At 38.7% G+C, this 19,277-nt stretch overlaps 1 protein-coding gene across 8 annotated transcripts in view; it reads left to right on the top strand.

Annotated features, from left to right (window-relative positions):
* Positions 1 to 19,003, top strand: part of RABGEF1 (RAB guanine nucleotide exchange factor 1) — a 75,583-nt gene extending 56,580 nt beyond the window's left edge. For all 8 annotated transcript variants that reach the window (XM_008540021.2, XM_008540024.2, XM_008540022.2 and 5 more), the window contains 5 exons: positions 271 to 352; positions 1,245 to 1,377; positions 2,465 to 2,556; positions 7,108 to 7,364; positions 16,426 to 19,003. In XM_008540021.2, coding sequence (XP_008538243.2) covers positions 271 to 352; positions 1,245 to 1,377; positions 2,465 to 2,556; positions 7,108 to 7,364; positions 16,426 to 16,824 — 963 coding nt within the window. In that variant the 3' untranslated portion in view covers positions 16,825 to 19,003. The remainder of the gene's footprint in view (positions 1 to 270; positions 353 to 1,244; positions 1,378 to 2,464; positions 2,557 to 7,107; positions 7,365 to 16,425) is intronic.
* The last annotated feature ends 274 nt before the right edge of the window (positions 19,004 to 19,277 follow it).

Below are 19,277 nucleotides of genomic sequence, written 5' to 3'. Positions count from 1 at the left end.
AATAGAAATGTACATAAATGTGTAGATTATCAAAATCTGCATTATACGCATGTAAGAATATATATGTACAGCAAAAAGAAATAAGAGGTCATGGGATGTTGTAAATAGTATTACTGGGTAGGCTTTTCTTCCCTGCAGAGTTAATATAGTTTGTAAGTACTTTTGAGATTAGTACCAATTCAAGGAGTGAGTTTTGGAAACTGTGAAATTTAGACTTTACTCATGATCTTTCTTCAGCTACCAAGCAGCCTCTTTGTCCCTTTTTTTCAGGATTTAAGCATTGAGGAACAGTCAGAGTGTACTCAGGATTTTTACCAGAATGTGGCTGAAAGAATGCAGACTCGTGGAAAAGGTAATACTTTGTTAGCCAGCCATTGAGGGATTGCTGGTGGTTGCACAGGCCTGACTGCTGAGTCTCTTAGCAGTTCCTCTCTTTCTCTGAAGGCCTGGTTGGTTGTCCACTCTGTCTGTAACTACTCCACTGATACTCCGGTAGCTAGTCTCATACTTAGCAGTGCCTTTGAATACCACCATGTATACCATTCCAAGATCATCAAAGCAGTTGGATAATTTATTGAGCAATGCTTAATAACTTCATTAGGGGAAGAAGCAGAGTCAGTTAAAACCCCTTGGAAGGGTTCTAAATGAAACCTCCATCTTGGAATTACCGTCTTAGTGAGTCTTTGTTCATGGTTATGTATTTGGGGCAGGAAAAAAATCGAGAAACACTGACTTAGTGCTTTAGGTTTTTACGGACTCTTGAATTTGACTTCCAGTGATGTTGGATTTTAAGATGTACTTAGCATATATGTATATATGAGAAATCTGCCCCATATATATACGTCAGAGAGATCTCTAAGGTTTTATAGTAAAGCTCAGAAAAATGAAAGGTGAGTTTTGCCAGCATTCATCAGTATTGGGAATTTCAAGTGCTTTTCTGATGTAGTAATAGAGAGTGACCCATGCTGAGGTTTTTCCACTTGGCCAGGTATCTACACCTGTTAGGTCCTGCCACAACAGCTTAACTTAGAAGTGGGGATTCGGTAAAACGCAGTCCCAACAGTAGAGATACTTTTTAAAAGAGTATTTTTTTAATGTAACATCTCATACTTTTGTTTCTGGGTGTATTTAATGTCTTTTTAGTAAATTAGTTTTCTGCTGTGTAGAAAGTACTATGAAAACATAATCTTAATTTTAAACGTCCATCCTTCTCTTAAGCTTTTATATCCATTTGGACATTTCAGTGCCTCCAGAAAGAGTTGAGAAGATAATGGATCAGATTGAAAAGTACATCATGACTCGCCTCTATAAATATGTGTTCTGTCCAGAAACTACTGATGATGAGAAGAAAGATCTTGCTATTCAAAAGAGGATCAGGTAGTTGATTGTTTTGCTTTGTCTTGTTGTATTTACTACTACTGATGGAAGAACACATTGTGGGAAAGCAAGGGCACTTGAGTTTCAAACCTTTAGAGCAAGTAACAGTAAGGTCTCTGCCATCCTTAGCATGTAAGCTTCTTGGTGGTGTCAGAAAGAAAAGGAATATGGTAAATTGACAGGAGGCTGTGACTGTCAAGGCAGTGGGTGTCATTTTTCCTCATCCCTACCAGGTGTGCTCATTGTTCAGCCATTCCTCCAATCACGTCTTTCCACTAGCACTGGGTTGATAACACTTTGCAAAGCATCCAATCTTCCATGGCCAGTAGACTGAGCCCCAGTGCTCTCCATGTCAGTGGCAGTAAAACAGTTAGGAAATAGGCCATCTAAATGTAGGAGTAGGGCCAAGATTTAGAATGATGAGGTGTTTCTGGAGAAGAGGGGCCTAGGAATCCCAAATGGAGTTCCAAGATAACAGGGCTGGTAATTGGTAGATCTGTACTTGATGGTGTTACACCAGAAGTGAGGAGTTGATGTTGGGAAGATGGAAAATAGGCTTTGGACTGAGAAGCAAGGTGAAAGCATTAATCAAGCAAGTGGTGAACGTCAGCAGCAGAATCTCTAGAGTGAAGTTACGATGTGACCAGGAAACTCAGTGATTCAGTCTGAGGTGACACATGCTTGTTGACCTCTTACATAGGCTCTGCTGTGCCTTGGAAGTTAAGGACAGAGCCTAAAAGGACATTAATGGTGGTGAACAGTAAGGACAGGGAGCAGCAGATTCTTCTCAAATCTGCACTCTCAAATATCGAGTGCTTTTCAGTCTTAGTATAATCTCATTTCAACCAATAAAATTGCCCTCTGCTTTTCTTGTGTTAAGTGCAGAAGAGAAGCCTCATTTTAGGTTTCTAGTTACTTGGATACATCAGCTAAGCTCCTAATATGTGCAGGGGGGATGTGTGTAGGCCTAGGATTGCCTCATTAGTCAGTGGTACCCCATATTTTCCCTTAACTGAAGGAAATGACAAGATAAATTACTACAGTCCATTCTTGGAACTCTTTTTTTACTGTCTTTCTCTCTTTGTAGAGCCCTGCACTGGGTTACTCCTCAGATGCTTTGTGTCCCTGTTAATGAAGAAATTCCAGAAGTGTCTGATATGGTGGTGAAAGCAATTACAGGTCAGTGAAATGGAGAGCTTTTATATTTGGATCTTTTGCCCTTGAAGTTCACATTTTGCTTTGTAAATCCATACTTATTTCAGTGAGCAAAAAGACAGTGAAGTATTTCTAAAATGCAGACTGCCAGAGATATATTGAAATGTGGTAAAAGTGATTTGCAACAGTGTTAGTTTTATGAATTTGAAGCGTTCAGATTAGCAGGTCAGCTACTTTTCCCCTTCACTTTCCCTGATCAGGGTCTCTTATTTCTTGGGCATTGAACTAAACTAAGGTCAAATACAGCTATGGTAAATTTCTTAAAACTCAGTTGCATTTATGTATTCAAAATAATTTTGGAAGATGGGAGAGACCTAGTGAGGCAAGGTAAGCCCCAAGCTAGAGTTAGGTATTAAAGTGATGCCTCTAATTGGTTGTTAATCAGAGATGTGCTTTGAATTATTTTTCTGGTTTGTTCAGGAAGTAAATGAAGTGACCTAAATTGATGTGGCTCTGCCATTCTGAACAGGTCCAGGCATCTGTTTCTTATTCATAGGAATAACTCAGGAGAAGTGTAACACAAAAGTTAAAAAACAAAACAAAACAACAACCTCCTAATGGAGAAGACATCTAGTCTTGGCCAACTTCTCCTTTTAATTAAGGAGAAGAGTTGGAAAGACTTGCTCATTTAGAAATTGTTGATGAAATTCTACTGGGAAGGAAAGTGGGTCAGCTACTGTTAGCGTTGTTGGAGGCAGGCCATTAAGTAGGTTCCTTGGGTTATAAGAACCAGAAACTCACTCAAGTTACAGGAAGAAATGAGGGTTTGCTTAAGATGTTGTCAGGGTTGGCAGGGAGTCAGGACTCTCACCGAAACTTAACTCTAAGACCCTTCTAGGGACTGGGTTATCCTCTATTAACATGGTTCTTCCACTTTCACAGGTTCTGCTTCTCTTTATATATCTTCGCATTTCAACTTCTCTTATTAAATGAATTATTCTCTGTAATTCCCTATGTAGAGCCTGATTAGCCTAGCTAGGTACTGTCATCTTTGTTGTTCAAACTTTTCTGCTAGGCTATGTCAATAGGTCCCATAAATTGACTCCTTTGGGTCAGTGCCCACCTCTACTCCTACCTCTTGCTCAGGGAACTTTGTAAGAGATTAAAGGTGAGAGCTTCTCAAAAGCCTGGATAAGGACCTTGTACTTGCATTTTTCCAAAGACTCTTAGTAGTAAGTTCAAGACCAACTGGTTTATGTTTAAAGTACTGCATAGGAATTTATGTTGAGGACTCTTTTCTGAAAAGCCACAGGACAGACCTTGTAAAGCCAGAAACTACAAGTACCAGACTGTTGTTTACTTAAACATAGAACTAACAAAGTGGATTTCAGCACATCGACAGTTCGTTGTTAATAGAATTTAAGAGGTAAAACTTTTCTCTTAAGGAAGCTAAGATAGAGTGTCAAGAGATCTTTTGATAGTGAAAATTTGGCCACAAGATTTTAAAAGCCTTCTTACTCTTTCTCATCTTAGCTCCCATATCTTGCTAATCCAAGTGCAGAGACATTCCGCCTCTCTGAGGACCAACGGTTGTATGACCACTTTCTTCCTAACCTAAAATTCTCAGCCTAAGAGAGGACAGTCTATAACAATGGTCTTAAACATGGAAATATCAGTTAAATTTCTCCAAATTGTCCTGTGTGCTACTAATCAGCATTATCAGTTTTGTTTATAAATACACTGAATGAGGAATTTTCCATTTCACTTGACATCTGTCACCATTGGGTAGAGGCCAAGGATGCTACCAAACATCCTGTAGTACACAGGACAGTCCCCTATAACAAAGAATTATCCAGCCCAAAATGTCAATAGTACCCAGGTTGAGAAACCATGGTGTAGGAATATAGCCTGCTTTGTTTCCTGTTAAAAATAAGTCTAGACATCTGCTAAGAAAGAGTGCCTACACTCAACTCTATCTTTCTTACTGATTACAAGGAAAAGCCCAGGACACAACACCCAAGGCAATTTTCTGAGGACTGAAAAGTAAATAATAGCAGACAGATTAGGGGGGATCATTACTAGAAGAACGGGGAGTTTCTGTTTTATTTGGTGTTTCCTCCCATATCTCCTAGTGTGGACTTTGGGGCAGTGCAAATCATGGAATAGCCCATCGGGGTGAGGGGTCCAAAAGAGTTCCAAAAAAGAATCTTCTTTCAGGCTAAAGCATACTTAGGAAGGGAAGGTTTGCTGCAAGATGAGTATGGGAGAAATCCCTTGCGTCTTGGGGTTTTTTCCCCCTTTATTCTTCTTTCCTTTCCTTCCATTCTCTTCCTGTTTACACTCCTGGCTCTGCCCCTTAACAGTGGCAGCTACACATGCATCCAGATAAAAGGTAATTCACTTTTGGTGCTGGCCCAGTGGTGTAGTTGTTAAGTTCGTGCACTCTGCTTCAGCAGCCCAGGGTTTGTGGGTTCGGATCCAGGCATGGATTTTAACCGTTTTAAACTATGTTAAACATTTAACCATTTTCTCATTAATCTTTATTCTTTAAGTTCTAAAGTGAATAAAAAGTGAATTACTGGGGCCAGTCTCAGTGAATTTAAAAGAAGTGAATTAGGGGCCAGGCCAGTGGCATAGCAGTTGGGTTCATGCACTCCACTTTGGCGGCCCAGGGTTCGCTGGTTCGGATCCTGGGTGCAGACCTACGCACTGCTTATCAAGCCATGCTGTGGCGGGTGCCCCACTAATAAGTAGAGGAAGATGGGCACAGATGTTAGCTCAGGGCCAGTCTTCCTCAGTAAAAAGAGGAGGTTTGGTGGTGGATGTTAGCTCAAGGCTCATCTTCCTCAAAAAAAAGAAAAAGAAAAAAGTGAATTAAAAATAACTCACTTTTTTTTACATGTGTGGGGAAGACTGACCCTGAGCTAAGATCTGTTGCTAATCTTCCTCTTTTTGCTTGTGGAAGATTGTCCCTGAGCTAACGTCTGTGCCAGTTTTCCTCTGTTGTATATGTGGGATGCCACCACAGCATGGCTTGATGAGTGATGTGTAGGTCTATACCTGGGATCCAAACCCACGAACCCTGGGCTGCTGAAGCAGAGTGGGCAAACTTAACCAGTATGCCACCGGGCCAGCCCCAGTAATTCACTTTAAAACTTAAAGAATAAAGATTAATGAGAAAATGGTTAAATGTTTAAAATAGAGAATGAAAATCAATGATAAAAGGTAGGCGAAATAGAGTGGATGAAAGTAGTGAAAATAGTTAAAAAAAATCTTCCTCCAAAATCTTTTTTATAATAATTTCTATTTAAATAGAAAAAGAAAAATAAATAGAATGAGACACAGTAACAATAATTACAGCCCAGAATTAAAAGATTGAAGGAACTTACCGATAAAATAAGCAAAAATTATGTAATTCACACAATAAATGTGTAAGTATGGAGAATAAAAGTGTTACTGAGTTAAAATGAGGCCTCTGCACTTCCATGGCTGGTGGTCCTGTGAGCATTCCCCCAGGTGGTCATCCTCAGAGATGAGAGCTAAGATTGGCAAGAACTCTTTGGCATGTACCACCGTCTTGCCTAAATCTGAAACGTTTATTCCTGCTACTGGCAAGAAATTGCTGTCAAATTAAGCTTTCTCAGCTATTTTCTTGCACGATGTTCCAGACTGCCAGCAGATATATACATCCAAAGGCACACTCCCTCCCTCCTCTTGTGTGGTTCAAGCTGTGCTGACAGTTTGTACCTAACTTTTCCTCACCACCTCCTAGTCTTTGTGACAAAGGATGCATTTATAAGAGCCTACCACTTGGACTTAGTTGTAGTTAGGGGCAGTGAAATAATTTTTTTTGAAGAAATACAGTAGTGTTTATGAGATTAAATTTATACCTATGCTTTATCCTGTCTGCTAACCCGCAGGTTATAAGAATCATACAGGTGCTATAGATGTTCATAGCTCATGGAGATTTACATGCCATGAGAATTGGCCACAGTGGACCTCCATGTGATGAATTTCAGCATCTGTATTTTGATATGCAATACACAGATGCTTTGTATAGTAGCCACATTTCTAAAAAGCAGTATGCAAATTGAGGCTTTCTAAACTGAGTTTTACAATGTATTGAGAGGAACAGAAGCAGTAAAATGACTCTTCTTGTTTCTCCATTGAACTAATTAGTAGTTTACCATCATGAAAAAGAATGGGCTTTCGAGTCAGATAGACTTCGTTTCAAATCCCGTCATTTGCTGTCTGTATGGTCTTGGGGAAATCATGAAACTTGTCTGAACCTCAGATCCCTTAATCATTAGTGTCCATTACATAATCTGAGGATAAAAAAGCAAAGTATGCTTGGAGAGCATACTGTGTAGTGCCTGGCTCATGGTCATGTGTTCTATAACTATGAGTTAGTATTTACTCTTTTTTGCCATCTAAGTTTTTCATACACTAAGTTAACTGGTAGAGAAGGGGTTAGTAGGGGAACCTCTGTAACTTAATAGATAAAAATTGATTATCCTAATGCTTCCTTTATGTAATTATTTTCTCATTGGAAGCAGTGTCTTTTCTGCTTTATAGATATCATTGAAATGGATTCGAAGCGTGTGCCTCGAGATAAGTTGGCCTGCATCACCAAGTGCAGCAAGCACATCTTCAATGCCATCAAGATTACCAAGAATGAGCCAGCTTCAGCCGATGACTTCTTACCCACTCTCATCTACATTGTTTTGAAGGGCAACCCCCCACGCCTTCAGTCCAATATCCAGTATATCACCCGCTTCTGCAACCCAAGCCGATTGATGACTGGAGAGGATGGCTACTATTTCACAAATCTAGTAAGTATTTGATTTCTTGGTGTTATGGAGAAGAACGATGAAATTATTTATTTTGCAGATGTGACAAGTCACTCATAGGCCTGTGACAGGTTAATGCTCCTGAGTTGAGGAGTCAGCATAGCTGAGGATGCTACCTTGGTGTCACAGAGCACATGTGACCAAGCTGTGCAGACACCCCACCTCCCAATACTTGACCAGAGACCGTGGTACTCTTACAGGAAACATGACAGCCTCGTTGAGGAGTCTCTGCTGCTGTTGGCCATCACTCCCTGGGGTCCTAGGCACAAGAGCCATTCACTTAGTTGGGTTGTTTCAAACATGAAAAAGTCAGATCTTGGACTTTGGTTCCTTTATTAAAAGACTTGAGATTTATTTATTTTTTATTTCTACAGTTACCTCTTAGAACTGAATACTCAGTATTTTAAGAAAGGGTCAGTTTAGAGAGTATGAAATGGTTTTCAACTGTTGTTCTGTTACAGTGCTAATTGATTCTAGGCAAGACGGTATTAAAGTATATATATCTAAGCTACACGGCTGAATACTTCTTTACTGACTGCTGAACTTCTGCTTCTTTGCTTTAGACTAGATTTACTGTCAAGCTAATGAATTTGAACCTCAAGACACGTATGTGCTTTGTGTCCTGTGCTGAAAGTTGTACAGGGTAATAGGTAGGGAGAGGAGGCCTGGTTACGTAAGGAAGCATTTCTGGTAAATTATCTAAAAGGTACTTGAATCTCCAAGGCACCAGAAGTGTGTTGTGGTTTATTTTTACATCCTAAATATGTGTTGACTTTTGTACCTAATTTTGTATCTGTCTTTTTTTGTTTTACTTTAAGTGGGTTCACAAAAGTATATAAGCTTTGAGTCCCTCAAAACCTGGACCTGCGCCTGTTACTTATCACCCTCAGCCATTGTGTTCAGCTGCTATTGACTGCAGTTGCCAGCATCTTGAGAGTGTGGTTTGCAGATGGAGGGACTTGGGAATGCTCTTTTTCAAAATGGTGGTTCTTCCGTTATTTGCAGTGTTTTTCATCCTTCTAGACACATGGTTGTTTAAACTATACTCCACAGAAAAGTTTGTGGCCAAAGTATTCATATTCCTTAACATAAGTGAAATATGCACTTGACAGCACCTTGCTAGAAAAGAGCCTTTTGGATTCAGTTCTTTATCCAGAGAGTATCAGACAATCTGGAAATCCCTGAGAAGTGTGGGGATGGAAACATGACCAGTGGTAGGAGAAATGAAGCAGGACCAGGAGGTGTTTGAGGGTAGCCCTTGTCAACAGTGAAGGCTGCTGGTTCATCTATTCTCTGTATCTTCCCAGCACCTTGACCTAGAGCCTTAGCTATATTTGCGTCTTCTTTCTTCATCCTCTTCTTGCCTAACACAGAGTCTGGCTTCTGCTCCCACTGCTCCAATGAAACTGCTCTGGCAAAAGTAAAAAAATCTGCCATTTGCCAAATCCCATGGAAACTGTCAGTCTTCATCTTACTTCTTTAATACTCTGACGACTCCTTTGTTCTGGAACTTCTTAAGTCCCTTGGCTTCCACAATTCATTTCCTTTTCCTTGTCTCTTTGTGGGCTTTGTGTCCTCTACTTCATCTTGAAGTGTGTTATTCCCTGGGTTTCTGTCCTCTATGCATCTCTCTCCCTAGACTCCTCTGGTCACAGCTCTGTGGTCCACCTGTACAGTAAGGACCTACAGGTTTATGTCACCTGTGTTGACCTCACACTGAGCTCCACTTCCAGCTATTTGTTGTGCCTCAAATTTAATTTGTTCAAAACTGAAACTGCTTCCCTATAAAACGTTTTTCTCTTTTCCAGTATACACTATTTCCGTTGGTGGCAGTACCATATATCCATTCACCTAAGCTGGGAATGTTAGAATCATCTTAGATTCCTCCTCTCTCCAGGGAATGGGGCTGCAGCGATTCCACACACACGGCGTGAGCCTGTGTGGAAGGGTCACATAGGCACCTTCTCATCACATGAATCAATTGTAATAGATTTGCTAAATATTCCTTAAAGAGATGATTCTCTTTTTTATGAATAATAATGTAGGATCCTGTGAATGAGTTACTCAGAAGAAATTCTGAGAACTGCCTATCACTGAGTGCCCTAGCATTTCTATACTAATAATTGCTACCATTATTCATTGCTTAGTACAGACCTATGACCTAAGCACGTTACATGTGTTATGTTGTTTAAGTCTCACAATAAATCTGGGTTGTATTTCCTCCATTTTATGGATGCGGAAACCTCAGAGAGCTTAGGTTACTTTCCTAAGGGTCGTACAACTCTTGGCTGTCAAGTAACAGAGATGACACTTAACTCAGGTTGTCTGATTTCAAAGCTTATTTTAACCATTTGGTGTTAAAATATCTTTTTGAGGACCAGAGGTCTGTGTGCCAAACCAGTACCTGAGGACAAGCCCAGTGACTGGCCTTGTACTGAGTGGGCATTGTGGGTCTGGCAAGACCTCAAAAACAGTGACTTTCTGGGCATGGCCCCCAGACACTTGACGCTGGAGCTCCTGGACACAACAGTGATTTCTCTGCCCTACAGCCTGACAGGGAAGCGGAGAACCTTCGACTTCAAGGCATTATTCAGTGTTTGTCCACGGGAAGCTCTGTAGTAGCCAGCGTGGAACAAACACTGAAGGTGCTCCTAATTATTTCACTCTGTACTAGACCCTAGGACCGTCACATAACCCAAGGAGAGGACTAAATGTCTGACAGTCAAACTCATGGGAGTTGGCAATTAGATTTAGTTTTTTTTTTAAAGGAAGAAAGTTATTATTTCAGATGGGAGTATAAAGGAAACATGATTGGTTACAAGTTGGTTATTTTTGAAGCTGAAGTCCATGGAAGTTCATTAGTCTGTTTTATCTACTTTTTTACTTGTTTCTCTGTTTGTTTGAACACAGTTTATTCGAAGAATATCTTACCCAAGGTCTGAATTTAAAAATTAGCTCATGGAGGTCCAGCCCCATGGCCGAGTGGTTAAGTTCACACGCTCCGCTTGGGCGGCCAAGGGTTTTGCCAGTTTGGATCCTGGGCACGGACATGGCACCGCTTATCAAGCCATGCTGAGGTGCTGTCCCACATGCCACAACTAGAAGGACCCACAACTAAGAATATACAACTGTGTACCGGGGAGCTTTGAGGAGAAAGAGGAAAAATAAAATCTTTAAAAAAAATTAGCTCATGGAGGGGAACTGAAGCATTCTCAATCACCCATATCACCAAAATATTATCGTTAATATTTCCTTTATTATTATTAAGACTTTATTTTTTTAGAGCAGTTTAAGGTTCAAAGCGAAAATGAGAGGAAGTACAGATTTCTGCTATAGCTTCTCCCTCCACACATTCACAGCCTCCCCCATTACCTACATCCCCCACGAGTGGTGCATTGTTACATGATGACCTAGTGTCACATCATGATCACCCAAAGTCCAGAGTTTACATCGTGGTTCACTCTTAGTGTTGTACATTCTGTGGGTTTACAGGAACTTATTTACTTACTTTTTTATTGAGGTCATAATAGTTTATAATATTAGAAATTTCACTTGTACGTTATTATTTGTTAGTCACCATATAAATGTGCCCCTTCTCTCCTTGTGCCCAACCCCCAACCCCTTCCCCTCTGGTAACCACTAATCTATTCCCTTTGTCCATGTGTTTATCTTCCACATACTAGTGAAATGATACGATGTTTGTCTTTCTCTGTCTGGCTTATTTCACTTAACATAATATCTTCAAGGTCCATCCATGTTGTTGTGAATGGGATGATTTTGTCTTTTTTTTATGGCTGAGTAGTATTCCACTGAATAAATATGTGACATCTTCTTTACCCAGTCATCCATTAATGGGCACTTGTGTTGCTTCCATGTCTTGGCTATTGTGAATAATTCTGCAATGAACATAGGAGTGCATAAGTCTCTTTGAATTGTTGATTTCAAGTTCTTTGAATAAATACCCGTAGTGGGATAACTGGGTCATATGGGATTTATATTTTTAATTTTTTGAGGAATCTCCATACTGTTTTCCATATTGGCTGCACCAGTTTGCATTCCTGCCAGCAGTGTCTGAGGGTTCCCTTTTCTCCCCATCCTCTCCAACATTTCTTATTTTTTGTCTTGGTGATTATAGCCATTCTAATGGCTGTAACGTAATATCTTAGCTGTAGTTTTTTTTTGAGGAAGATTAGCCCTGAGCTAACATCTACTGCCAATCCTCCTCTCTTTTTGCTGAGGAAGACTGGCCCTGACCTAACATCCGTGCCCATCTTCCTCGACTTTATATGTAGGATGCCTGCCACAATGTGGCTTGCCAAGCAGTGCCATGTCTGCACCCAGGATCCAAACCAGTGAACCCCGAAGTGGAATATGCAAACTTAACCACTGCACTACTGGGCTGGCCCCTTAGTGTAGTTTTGATTTGCATTTCCCTGATGATTGGGGGTGTTGAACATCTTTTCATGTACCTATTGACCATCTGTATATCTTCTTTTGGAAAAATGTCTGTTCATATCCTCTGCCTATTTTTGGATTGGGTTGTTTGGTTTTTTGTTGTTGAGTTGTGTGAGCTGTTTATATATTTTGGAGATTAACCACTTGTCAGATATGATTTGCATGATTTCTTTTTGTTGTGATTTTAATGGGATTGTATTCTTGAGTTCTCTTTCTGTTAGTTCATCATTAGAGTATAAAGGCAACTGATTTTTGTAAGTTGATTTTGTACACTTCAGCTTTGCTGTAGTTGTTGATTATTTCTAATAGTTTTCTGATGGATTCTTTAGGGTTTTCTATATAGAAAATGATGTTGTCTGCAAACAGCATGAGTTTCATTTCTTCCTTGCCAATTTGGATACCTTTTATTTCTTTTTCTTGCCTCATTGCTCTGGACCAAACCTCCAGTAACATGTTAAATAAGAGTAGCAAGAGACAACACCCTTCTCTTGTTCCCCTTCTCAGAGGAAGGCTTTAAGTTTTTCCCCATTGAGTATCTTGTTAGCTTGTGTTTGTCGTCTATGGCCTTTATTGTGTTGAGGTACTTTTCTTCTATACCCATTTTATTGAAAGCTTTTAATCATAAATGGATGTTGGATCTCATCAAATGCTTTCTTTGCATCTATTGAGATGATCATGTGGTTTTTAGTCCTCATTTTGTTGATGTGGTGTATCACATTGATTGATTTGTGGATGTGAAACCATCCCTGCTTCCCTGGTATGAATCCCACTTGATTATGCTGTATGATCCTTTTAATGTATTGCTGTATTCAGTTTGCCAATATTTTGTGGAGGAACTTTGCATCTATGTTCATCAGTGATACTGGCTTGTAATTTTCCTTCTTTGTGTTGTCCTTGTCCGGCTTTGGGACCCTGGTGATGTTTGCCTCATAGAATGTTAGGAAGTGTTCTATCTTCTTCAATTTTTTGGAATAGTTTGAGAAGGATAGGTATTAAATCTTCTTTCAATGTTTGGTAGAATTCTCCAGGGAAGGCATCTGGCCTTGTACTTTTATTTGGGGGGATGTTTTGATTACGATTTCAATCTCTTTACTTCTGATTGGTCTATTCAGTGTCTCTATTTCTTCTTGATTCAGTTTTGGAAGATTATAAGAGTCTAAGAATTTATGCATTTCTTCTAGATTGTCCAATTTGTTGGCGTATAGTTTTTCATAGTATTTTCTTATAATCCTTTGTATTTCTGTGATATCCGTTGTAATTTGTCCCCTTTCATTCCTAATATTATTTATTTGAGCCTTTTCTCTTTTTTTCTTAGAGAGTCTGGCTAGGGGTTTGTCAATTTTATCTTCTCAAAGAACCAGCTTTTTGTTTGATTGATCCTTTCTACTGTTTTTTTGTTTGTTTGTTTTGATTTCATTTATTTCTGCTCTAATTTTTATTATTTCTCTCCTTCTGCTGACTTTGGGCTTTGTTTTTCTTTTACTACTTCTGTTAGGTGTAGTTTAAGATTGCTTATTTCAGATTTTCTTTGTTTGTTAAGGTGAGCCTGTATTGCTATGAATTTCCCTCTTAGAGCCGCTTTTGCTTCATCCCGTATGAGTTGGTGTGGTGTATTTTCATTTTCATTTGTCTCCAGATATTTTTTTACTTCTCCTTTAATTTCTTTGATGATCTATTGGTTGTTCATTAGCATGTTGTTTACTATCCACATATTTCACTTTCCCAGCTTTTTTCTTTTAGTTAGTTTCTAGTTTCATAGCATTATGGTTGGAAATGATGCTTGATATGATTTCAGTCTTCTTAAATTTATTGAGGCTTGCCTTGTTTCCCAACGTATGGTCTATCCTTTAGAATGTTGCATGTGCACTTGAGAAGAATGTGTATTCTGCTGGTTTTGAATGGAGTGTTCTGTATATATCTATTAAGCCCATCTGGTCCCATTTTTCATTTAACTCCACTATTTCCTTGTTGACTTTCTGTCTGGATGATCTATCCATTGATGTAAGTGGGATGTTAAGGTCCCCTACTATTATTGTGTTGTTAATATCTCCTTTTAGGTTTGTTAATAGTTGTTTTATGTACTTTGGTTCTCCTGTGTTGGGTGCGTATATATTTATAAGTGTTATGTCTTGTTGGAGTGTCCCTTTTCTCATTATATACTGACCCTCTTTGTTTCTCATTACCTGTTTTATCTTGATGTCTTTATCTTTACTTTGTTTAATATAAGCATGGCAACACCTGCTTTCCTCCGTTTGCAATTAACTTGGAGTATTGTCTTCCATCTCTTCACTCTGAGCCTGTGTTTGTTGTTGGAGCTGAGATGTGTTTCCTGGAGGCACCCATATTGTTGGGTCTTGTTTTTTAGTCCTTCCAGCCACTCTGTGTCTTTTGATTGGAGAATTCAATCTATTTACATTGAGTGATCATTGATATTTGAGAAGTTAATGCTGCCATTTTATCACTCGTTCTCGAGTTTTTCTGCCTTTCGCTTGTTTCTCATCCCATGTATTTCGGACTACCAATTCAATTTGGTAGTTCTCTGTGATGATTTTCTCAGTTGTTTATCATTTGTGTCTCTGTTTTGATTATTTGTTTAGTAGATACCATGAGGTTTGTGTAAAAAATCTCATAGATTTGATTGTCTGTATTCTCATAGCTTCTTATTTCCTTAGACCAAGATGATTCTATCCTATTCCTCTTCCCCTTCAAAGTTATTATTGTCACAACTTACTCTGTTTTGTGTTGTGTTTGTGGTTAAAAGGACGAGATTGTATTTATTTTTGATGTTTTTCCCCCTTTATTGTTAATGTTATAATTAAGAATTTGCTAACCTGTTCTGACAGAGAGTGCAATTTTCTGATTTTGCCTACCTATTTATCTCCTTGCTTAAGGCTTTGTAACCCTATTCTTTTTTTTAGGTATGAGGGCCTTCTTGAGCATTTCTTGTGGGGGTGGGGGTCTTCTGGTGATGAGCTCCCTTAGCTTTTGTTTGTCTGGGAAAGTTTTTATTTCTCCATCATATCTGAAGGATATTTTCACTGCATAGAGTATTCTTGGCTGAAAGTTTTTGTCTTTCAGAATTTTGAATATATCATTCTAGTGTCTCCTAGCCTCTAAGGTTTCTGCTGAGAAACCCACTGAAATCCTGATAGGGGTTCTTTTGTAAGTTATTTTCTTCTGCCTTGCTGTCCTTAATAGTTTTTCTTTGTCGTTGACTTTTGCCAGCTTTACTACTATATGCCTTGGAGAAGGTCTTTTTACATTGAAATAGGAGATTTATTGGTTTATTTCACTTGTATTTCCAGCTCTTTCCCCAGGTTTGAGAAGTTCTCAGCTGTTATTTCTTTGAATAAGCTTTCTGCTCCATTCTCCTTCTCTTCTCCCTCTTGAATACCTGTAATTCTTCTGTTGCATTTCCTAATTGAGTCAGAAATTTCTCGGGAATTTCTTCATTTCTTTTTAGTCTTAGTTATCTCTCCTCCTCCATCTGAATCATTTCTATATTTCTGTCATCCAGACTGCTGATTCTCTCCTCCATAATATCAGCTCTGTTATTTAAGGACTCCAGATTTTTCTTTATCTCAACTATTGTGTTTTTCATCTCCAACATTTCTGATTGGTATTTCTTTATAGTTTCAGTCTCCTTTGTGAAGAATTCCCCCTGTTCATTAATTTTGTTTCTGATTTCATTGAACTGTCTATTTGTATTTTCTTGTAATTCATTGAGTTTTTTTATGATAGCTATTTTGAATTCTCTGTCATTTTGCTTATAAATTTCTGTGCCTTCAGGATTGATTTCTGGGTGCTTGTCATTTTCTTCCTGGTCTAGAGTATTAATATATTTCTTCATACTGTTTGATGGTGTGCATTTGTGCCTCGCAGCTTCCACCTGCCACCTCTGGTGGGAGTCAAGAGTTGTGTATTCTGAATCTGCTGCAATCCCTGGCTCACTCACAGCTGCTGCTTTTCTAACCTGTTTGTAGGCACTCTGGCTGACAGGCTGAGCTGCAGCACCTGGTGTGGGGAGGGGTGCTTTCTTTCACTTGCGCCATCCTGGGGAATTCTCACTCTGCCCGGGCTCTCTACTCGCCTGGTGTGCTGGCTTGATGAAGATACCCCTGCACCTTTTCCACCTCTGTGTGGGGCTTTCCTGAAGGCTGTGAGGGAACTTAGAGAGCAAAGGTGTTCCCACAGAGTGCTGCCCCTCCCTTTTTTCTATGAAAGCTGTGCTTGGTCCTGCAACCTGGGTTGCTGCCACTAGGGGAAGGAGAAGAGATCCTCTTACCGCCTGCCACTTCCTCCAGGGGGTCCAGCACCTCCACTTTCAGATGTATGGCTGCATGGATCTCTCAGATGTCTTTTCTGTTGTGTGAATGTTCTCCGTTGGTTTATGAATGTCGTTTTCTTTGTATCTTAGTAGGGAGAGTCTAAGGGAAGAGCTCACTCTGCCATGATGCTGACATCACCTCATCTACTTTTGATTCTGTTATAAATTCTCCATTAAAAAAGGATTTTTAAAAATCTTATTGAATATGTGTGTAACATTCCTCATATGATCTTAATAAATAACATTCTCCTTTTTTTGTAGTGCTGTGCCGTGGCTTTCATTGAGAAATTAGATGCCCAGTCTCTAAATTTAAGTCAGGAAGATTTTGATCGATACATGTCTGGCCAGACTTCTCCCCGGAAACAAGAATCTGAGAATTGGTCTCCTGATGCTTGCTTAGGTGTTAAGCAAATGTATAAGAACTTGGATCTCCTGTCTCAATTGAATGAACGACAGGAAAGGATTATGAATGAAGCCAAGAAACTTGAAAAAGACCTAATAGATTGGACAGATGGAATTGCAAAAGAGGTTCAAGACATTGTTGAGAAATACCCACTTGAAATTAAGCCCCCAAATCAGTCTTTAGCAGCTATTGACTCTGAAAATGTTGAAAATGATAAACTTCCTCCACCATTGCAACCTCAAGTTTATGCAGGATGATAAAAACTTACATGGATAGTATTTATTTGAATCTAAATTGTTGCTAGCCCTTACTACAGTCCACTGATTGGGATCTTGAGTATGACTTAATTGCTTATAAATGTCAGAGCATTTTTATAAAGGTACAGTTTGTGGGGATTGTTTTGTTTTATTTTGTTCTTCCTGGCAAAGGAATCTTAGTAAATAATAAAGTACTATTTATTTGAGTTACTGAAATAGATTCACTTAAGGTTGTGTGAAAATTTTGTCTCAGTCTATTTTTTTTTCCTCCATTACTTTTCTATGTGCTTCCTTCATGGCATTCACTGTGTTTGGATTTGGGTAAATAATTCCCTTTCAAAGGATAAAGCAAATGAATGCCACCAAATGTGTGTTTAAGGAAATTCAATGGTACCACTCTTCTACAGTTTGAAATAATTTTATAATTGTAAAGATAAAAGATATATTGATAAGTAAGTGTGTAAAGTTGTAAATATATATTAAAGAAAGAATGGCATCTGCTGTGCATGGCATTTCATCTGTTAATATTTTTAGTTTGAAATGAAGTATATTGAATGTTTGCCTTTAACACCATTTTATTTGGTTTGCCCCACTAAAATGCATCTAGAAGTGTTTAGACATACTCCCTTTAAAATATTAGCTCCATCTTTAACAATATATTAGCCATAACTTTGAGGTCCTGTAGAGTCAGAGACTATGACACCATTGAGGTTCAGTATAATTTTTAGGTCATATAAAGTACTATTCAGTATAGTCAATTGAAGACTTTGAACCATGCTTCTTACACCCCTTTCCTCCATTCATTCAGCAAATACTTATTGAGTTCTTTGTAAAGGAGCTGGCCTTGGGTCTGGGTCAAAAGACAGAAGAATGAACAGGTCTCTACTGGTAAGAGCCAATGGGGAATCCCTCAGAGCTGTAGTGTGCAGGGAGTGCCTCCATAGTGTACTTTTGACTGTATGGACAACCCAGGCACATGTCGTACAAACCTCTTTCAGGGTGTCTCAACCTCAGTACTATTGACATTTGAGGCCTGAGGAGTTTTTGTTCTGGGGGCTGCCCTGTGCATTGTAGGATGTTTAGCAACATCCCTGGCCTCTATATCTGCTAGTTTCTGGTAGCACTCCCAAGAGTTGTGAAAAATCAACAGACATTGATTGCCAGATGTCTCCTGGAGGGAAAACTGTCCCCAGTTAAGAACGACTGATCTATTTTGTAAGCAAGGGATTTATTCTTATGGTGGTTAATATGATGTAACCAAAGAAGATTGCATTAAATGCACAGTATAATGTTAACTGATAAATCATTCAGTCAGGCTTTACCACACTGTGGAACCTTTTCTAATTCTAATGGAACCTTTCATAACCTAAATACACCATTTATGATCCTCCTTCCAATCAATGATTTCTACCGATTATCAGCATACCTGTGAAATTGTAATTCTCAGGGCACTATTCTTGAACAAGGTCACATCACACAAGCAGTTAGGGAAGGTTCCCTTGCTTTCCCAGTATCTTCCTGGTAGTGTAACACAAATTTATAGTGCAGTAATTTTGGAATAAAACTATAGTGATTATAAAACTTTTTATCCTTTCTTTAAATTTACATATAAAATCCATCAAGTTGACACATGTATTGTCATAAAGCACTGAAGACTTGAAGCAGTTGAGTCAGCTGATCACCAAGCTTACATGGACTGTAATGAGTTATTATCAAATGCCGGTGAGAATCAGCTCTTAGAAACCTGGGCCCAAATGATTTTCATAGAAAGTTTTCCCCTTTTTTTTTAAAATTTTCTATGTACTTTCTAGGTGCTAATCCAGATATACACACTCTTTAATTCTCCTGGGACTATACAGTTCTTTTAGTCGTTGTACATTATGTTTGTTAAATAAAATGTACATACCGGTATCCCAGAAAAGCTGTCTTCTTTTGGTTTCTTACATATCTTTAAATTGTTGAATTGATTTTTTTGGGTATATATCTCAAATTGGTTGAATTCTTCAGATATAGACTCTTGCCTTAGGTAGAAACATATATTTCTCTTAAGTCAGCATCAATACTGATGGCCAAATTTTCTGTTTTCTCAACAAGAAAGTATTGATATTTTATGTACTATAAATGTGATTGGAATAAACCTTTGAAACAGAAGTCCTTATCAATAAAGTTTCATAATCCATCCCTCTTTCAAATACATTGATTTTGGTTCTTCATCTTAGGAAAATATACATTATTAATATTCTCTTGTTACAAAGCTTTCCTTTTCAGCCACAGCTATGATTATCAGACTTAAAAATGAACCATTAGAGACATTCTAGTTAAAATTAAGAACAAAAGAAGGACATTTGCTATCACTAAAATCAGCATTGTTCTGAAAGTTTTACCCAAGGTACTCAGTCTTCAAACAGAAATAAAGGTAGAGGGAAAAAGGAGTCAATCTGATCAATATAGAG

Source organism: Equus przewalskii, chromosome 12, assembly GCF_037783145.1.
Source record: "Equus przewalskii isolate Varuska chromosome 12, EquPr2, whole genome shotgun sequence".
NCBI lineage: Eukaryota > Metazoa > Chordata > Mammalia > Perissodactyla > Equidae > Equus > Equus przewalskii.
Note: the sequence above shows the minus strand (reverse complement) of the source record. Positions and strands in the feature narration are given on the sequence as shown.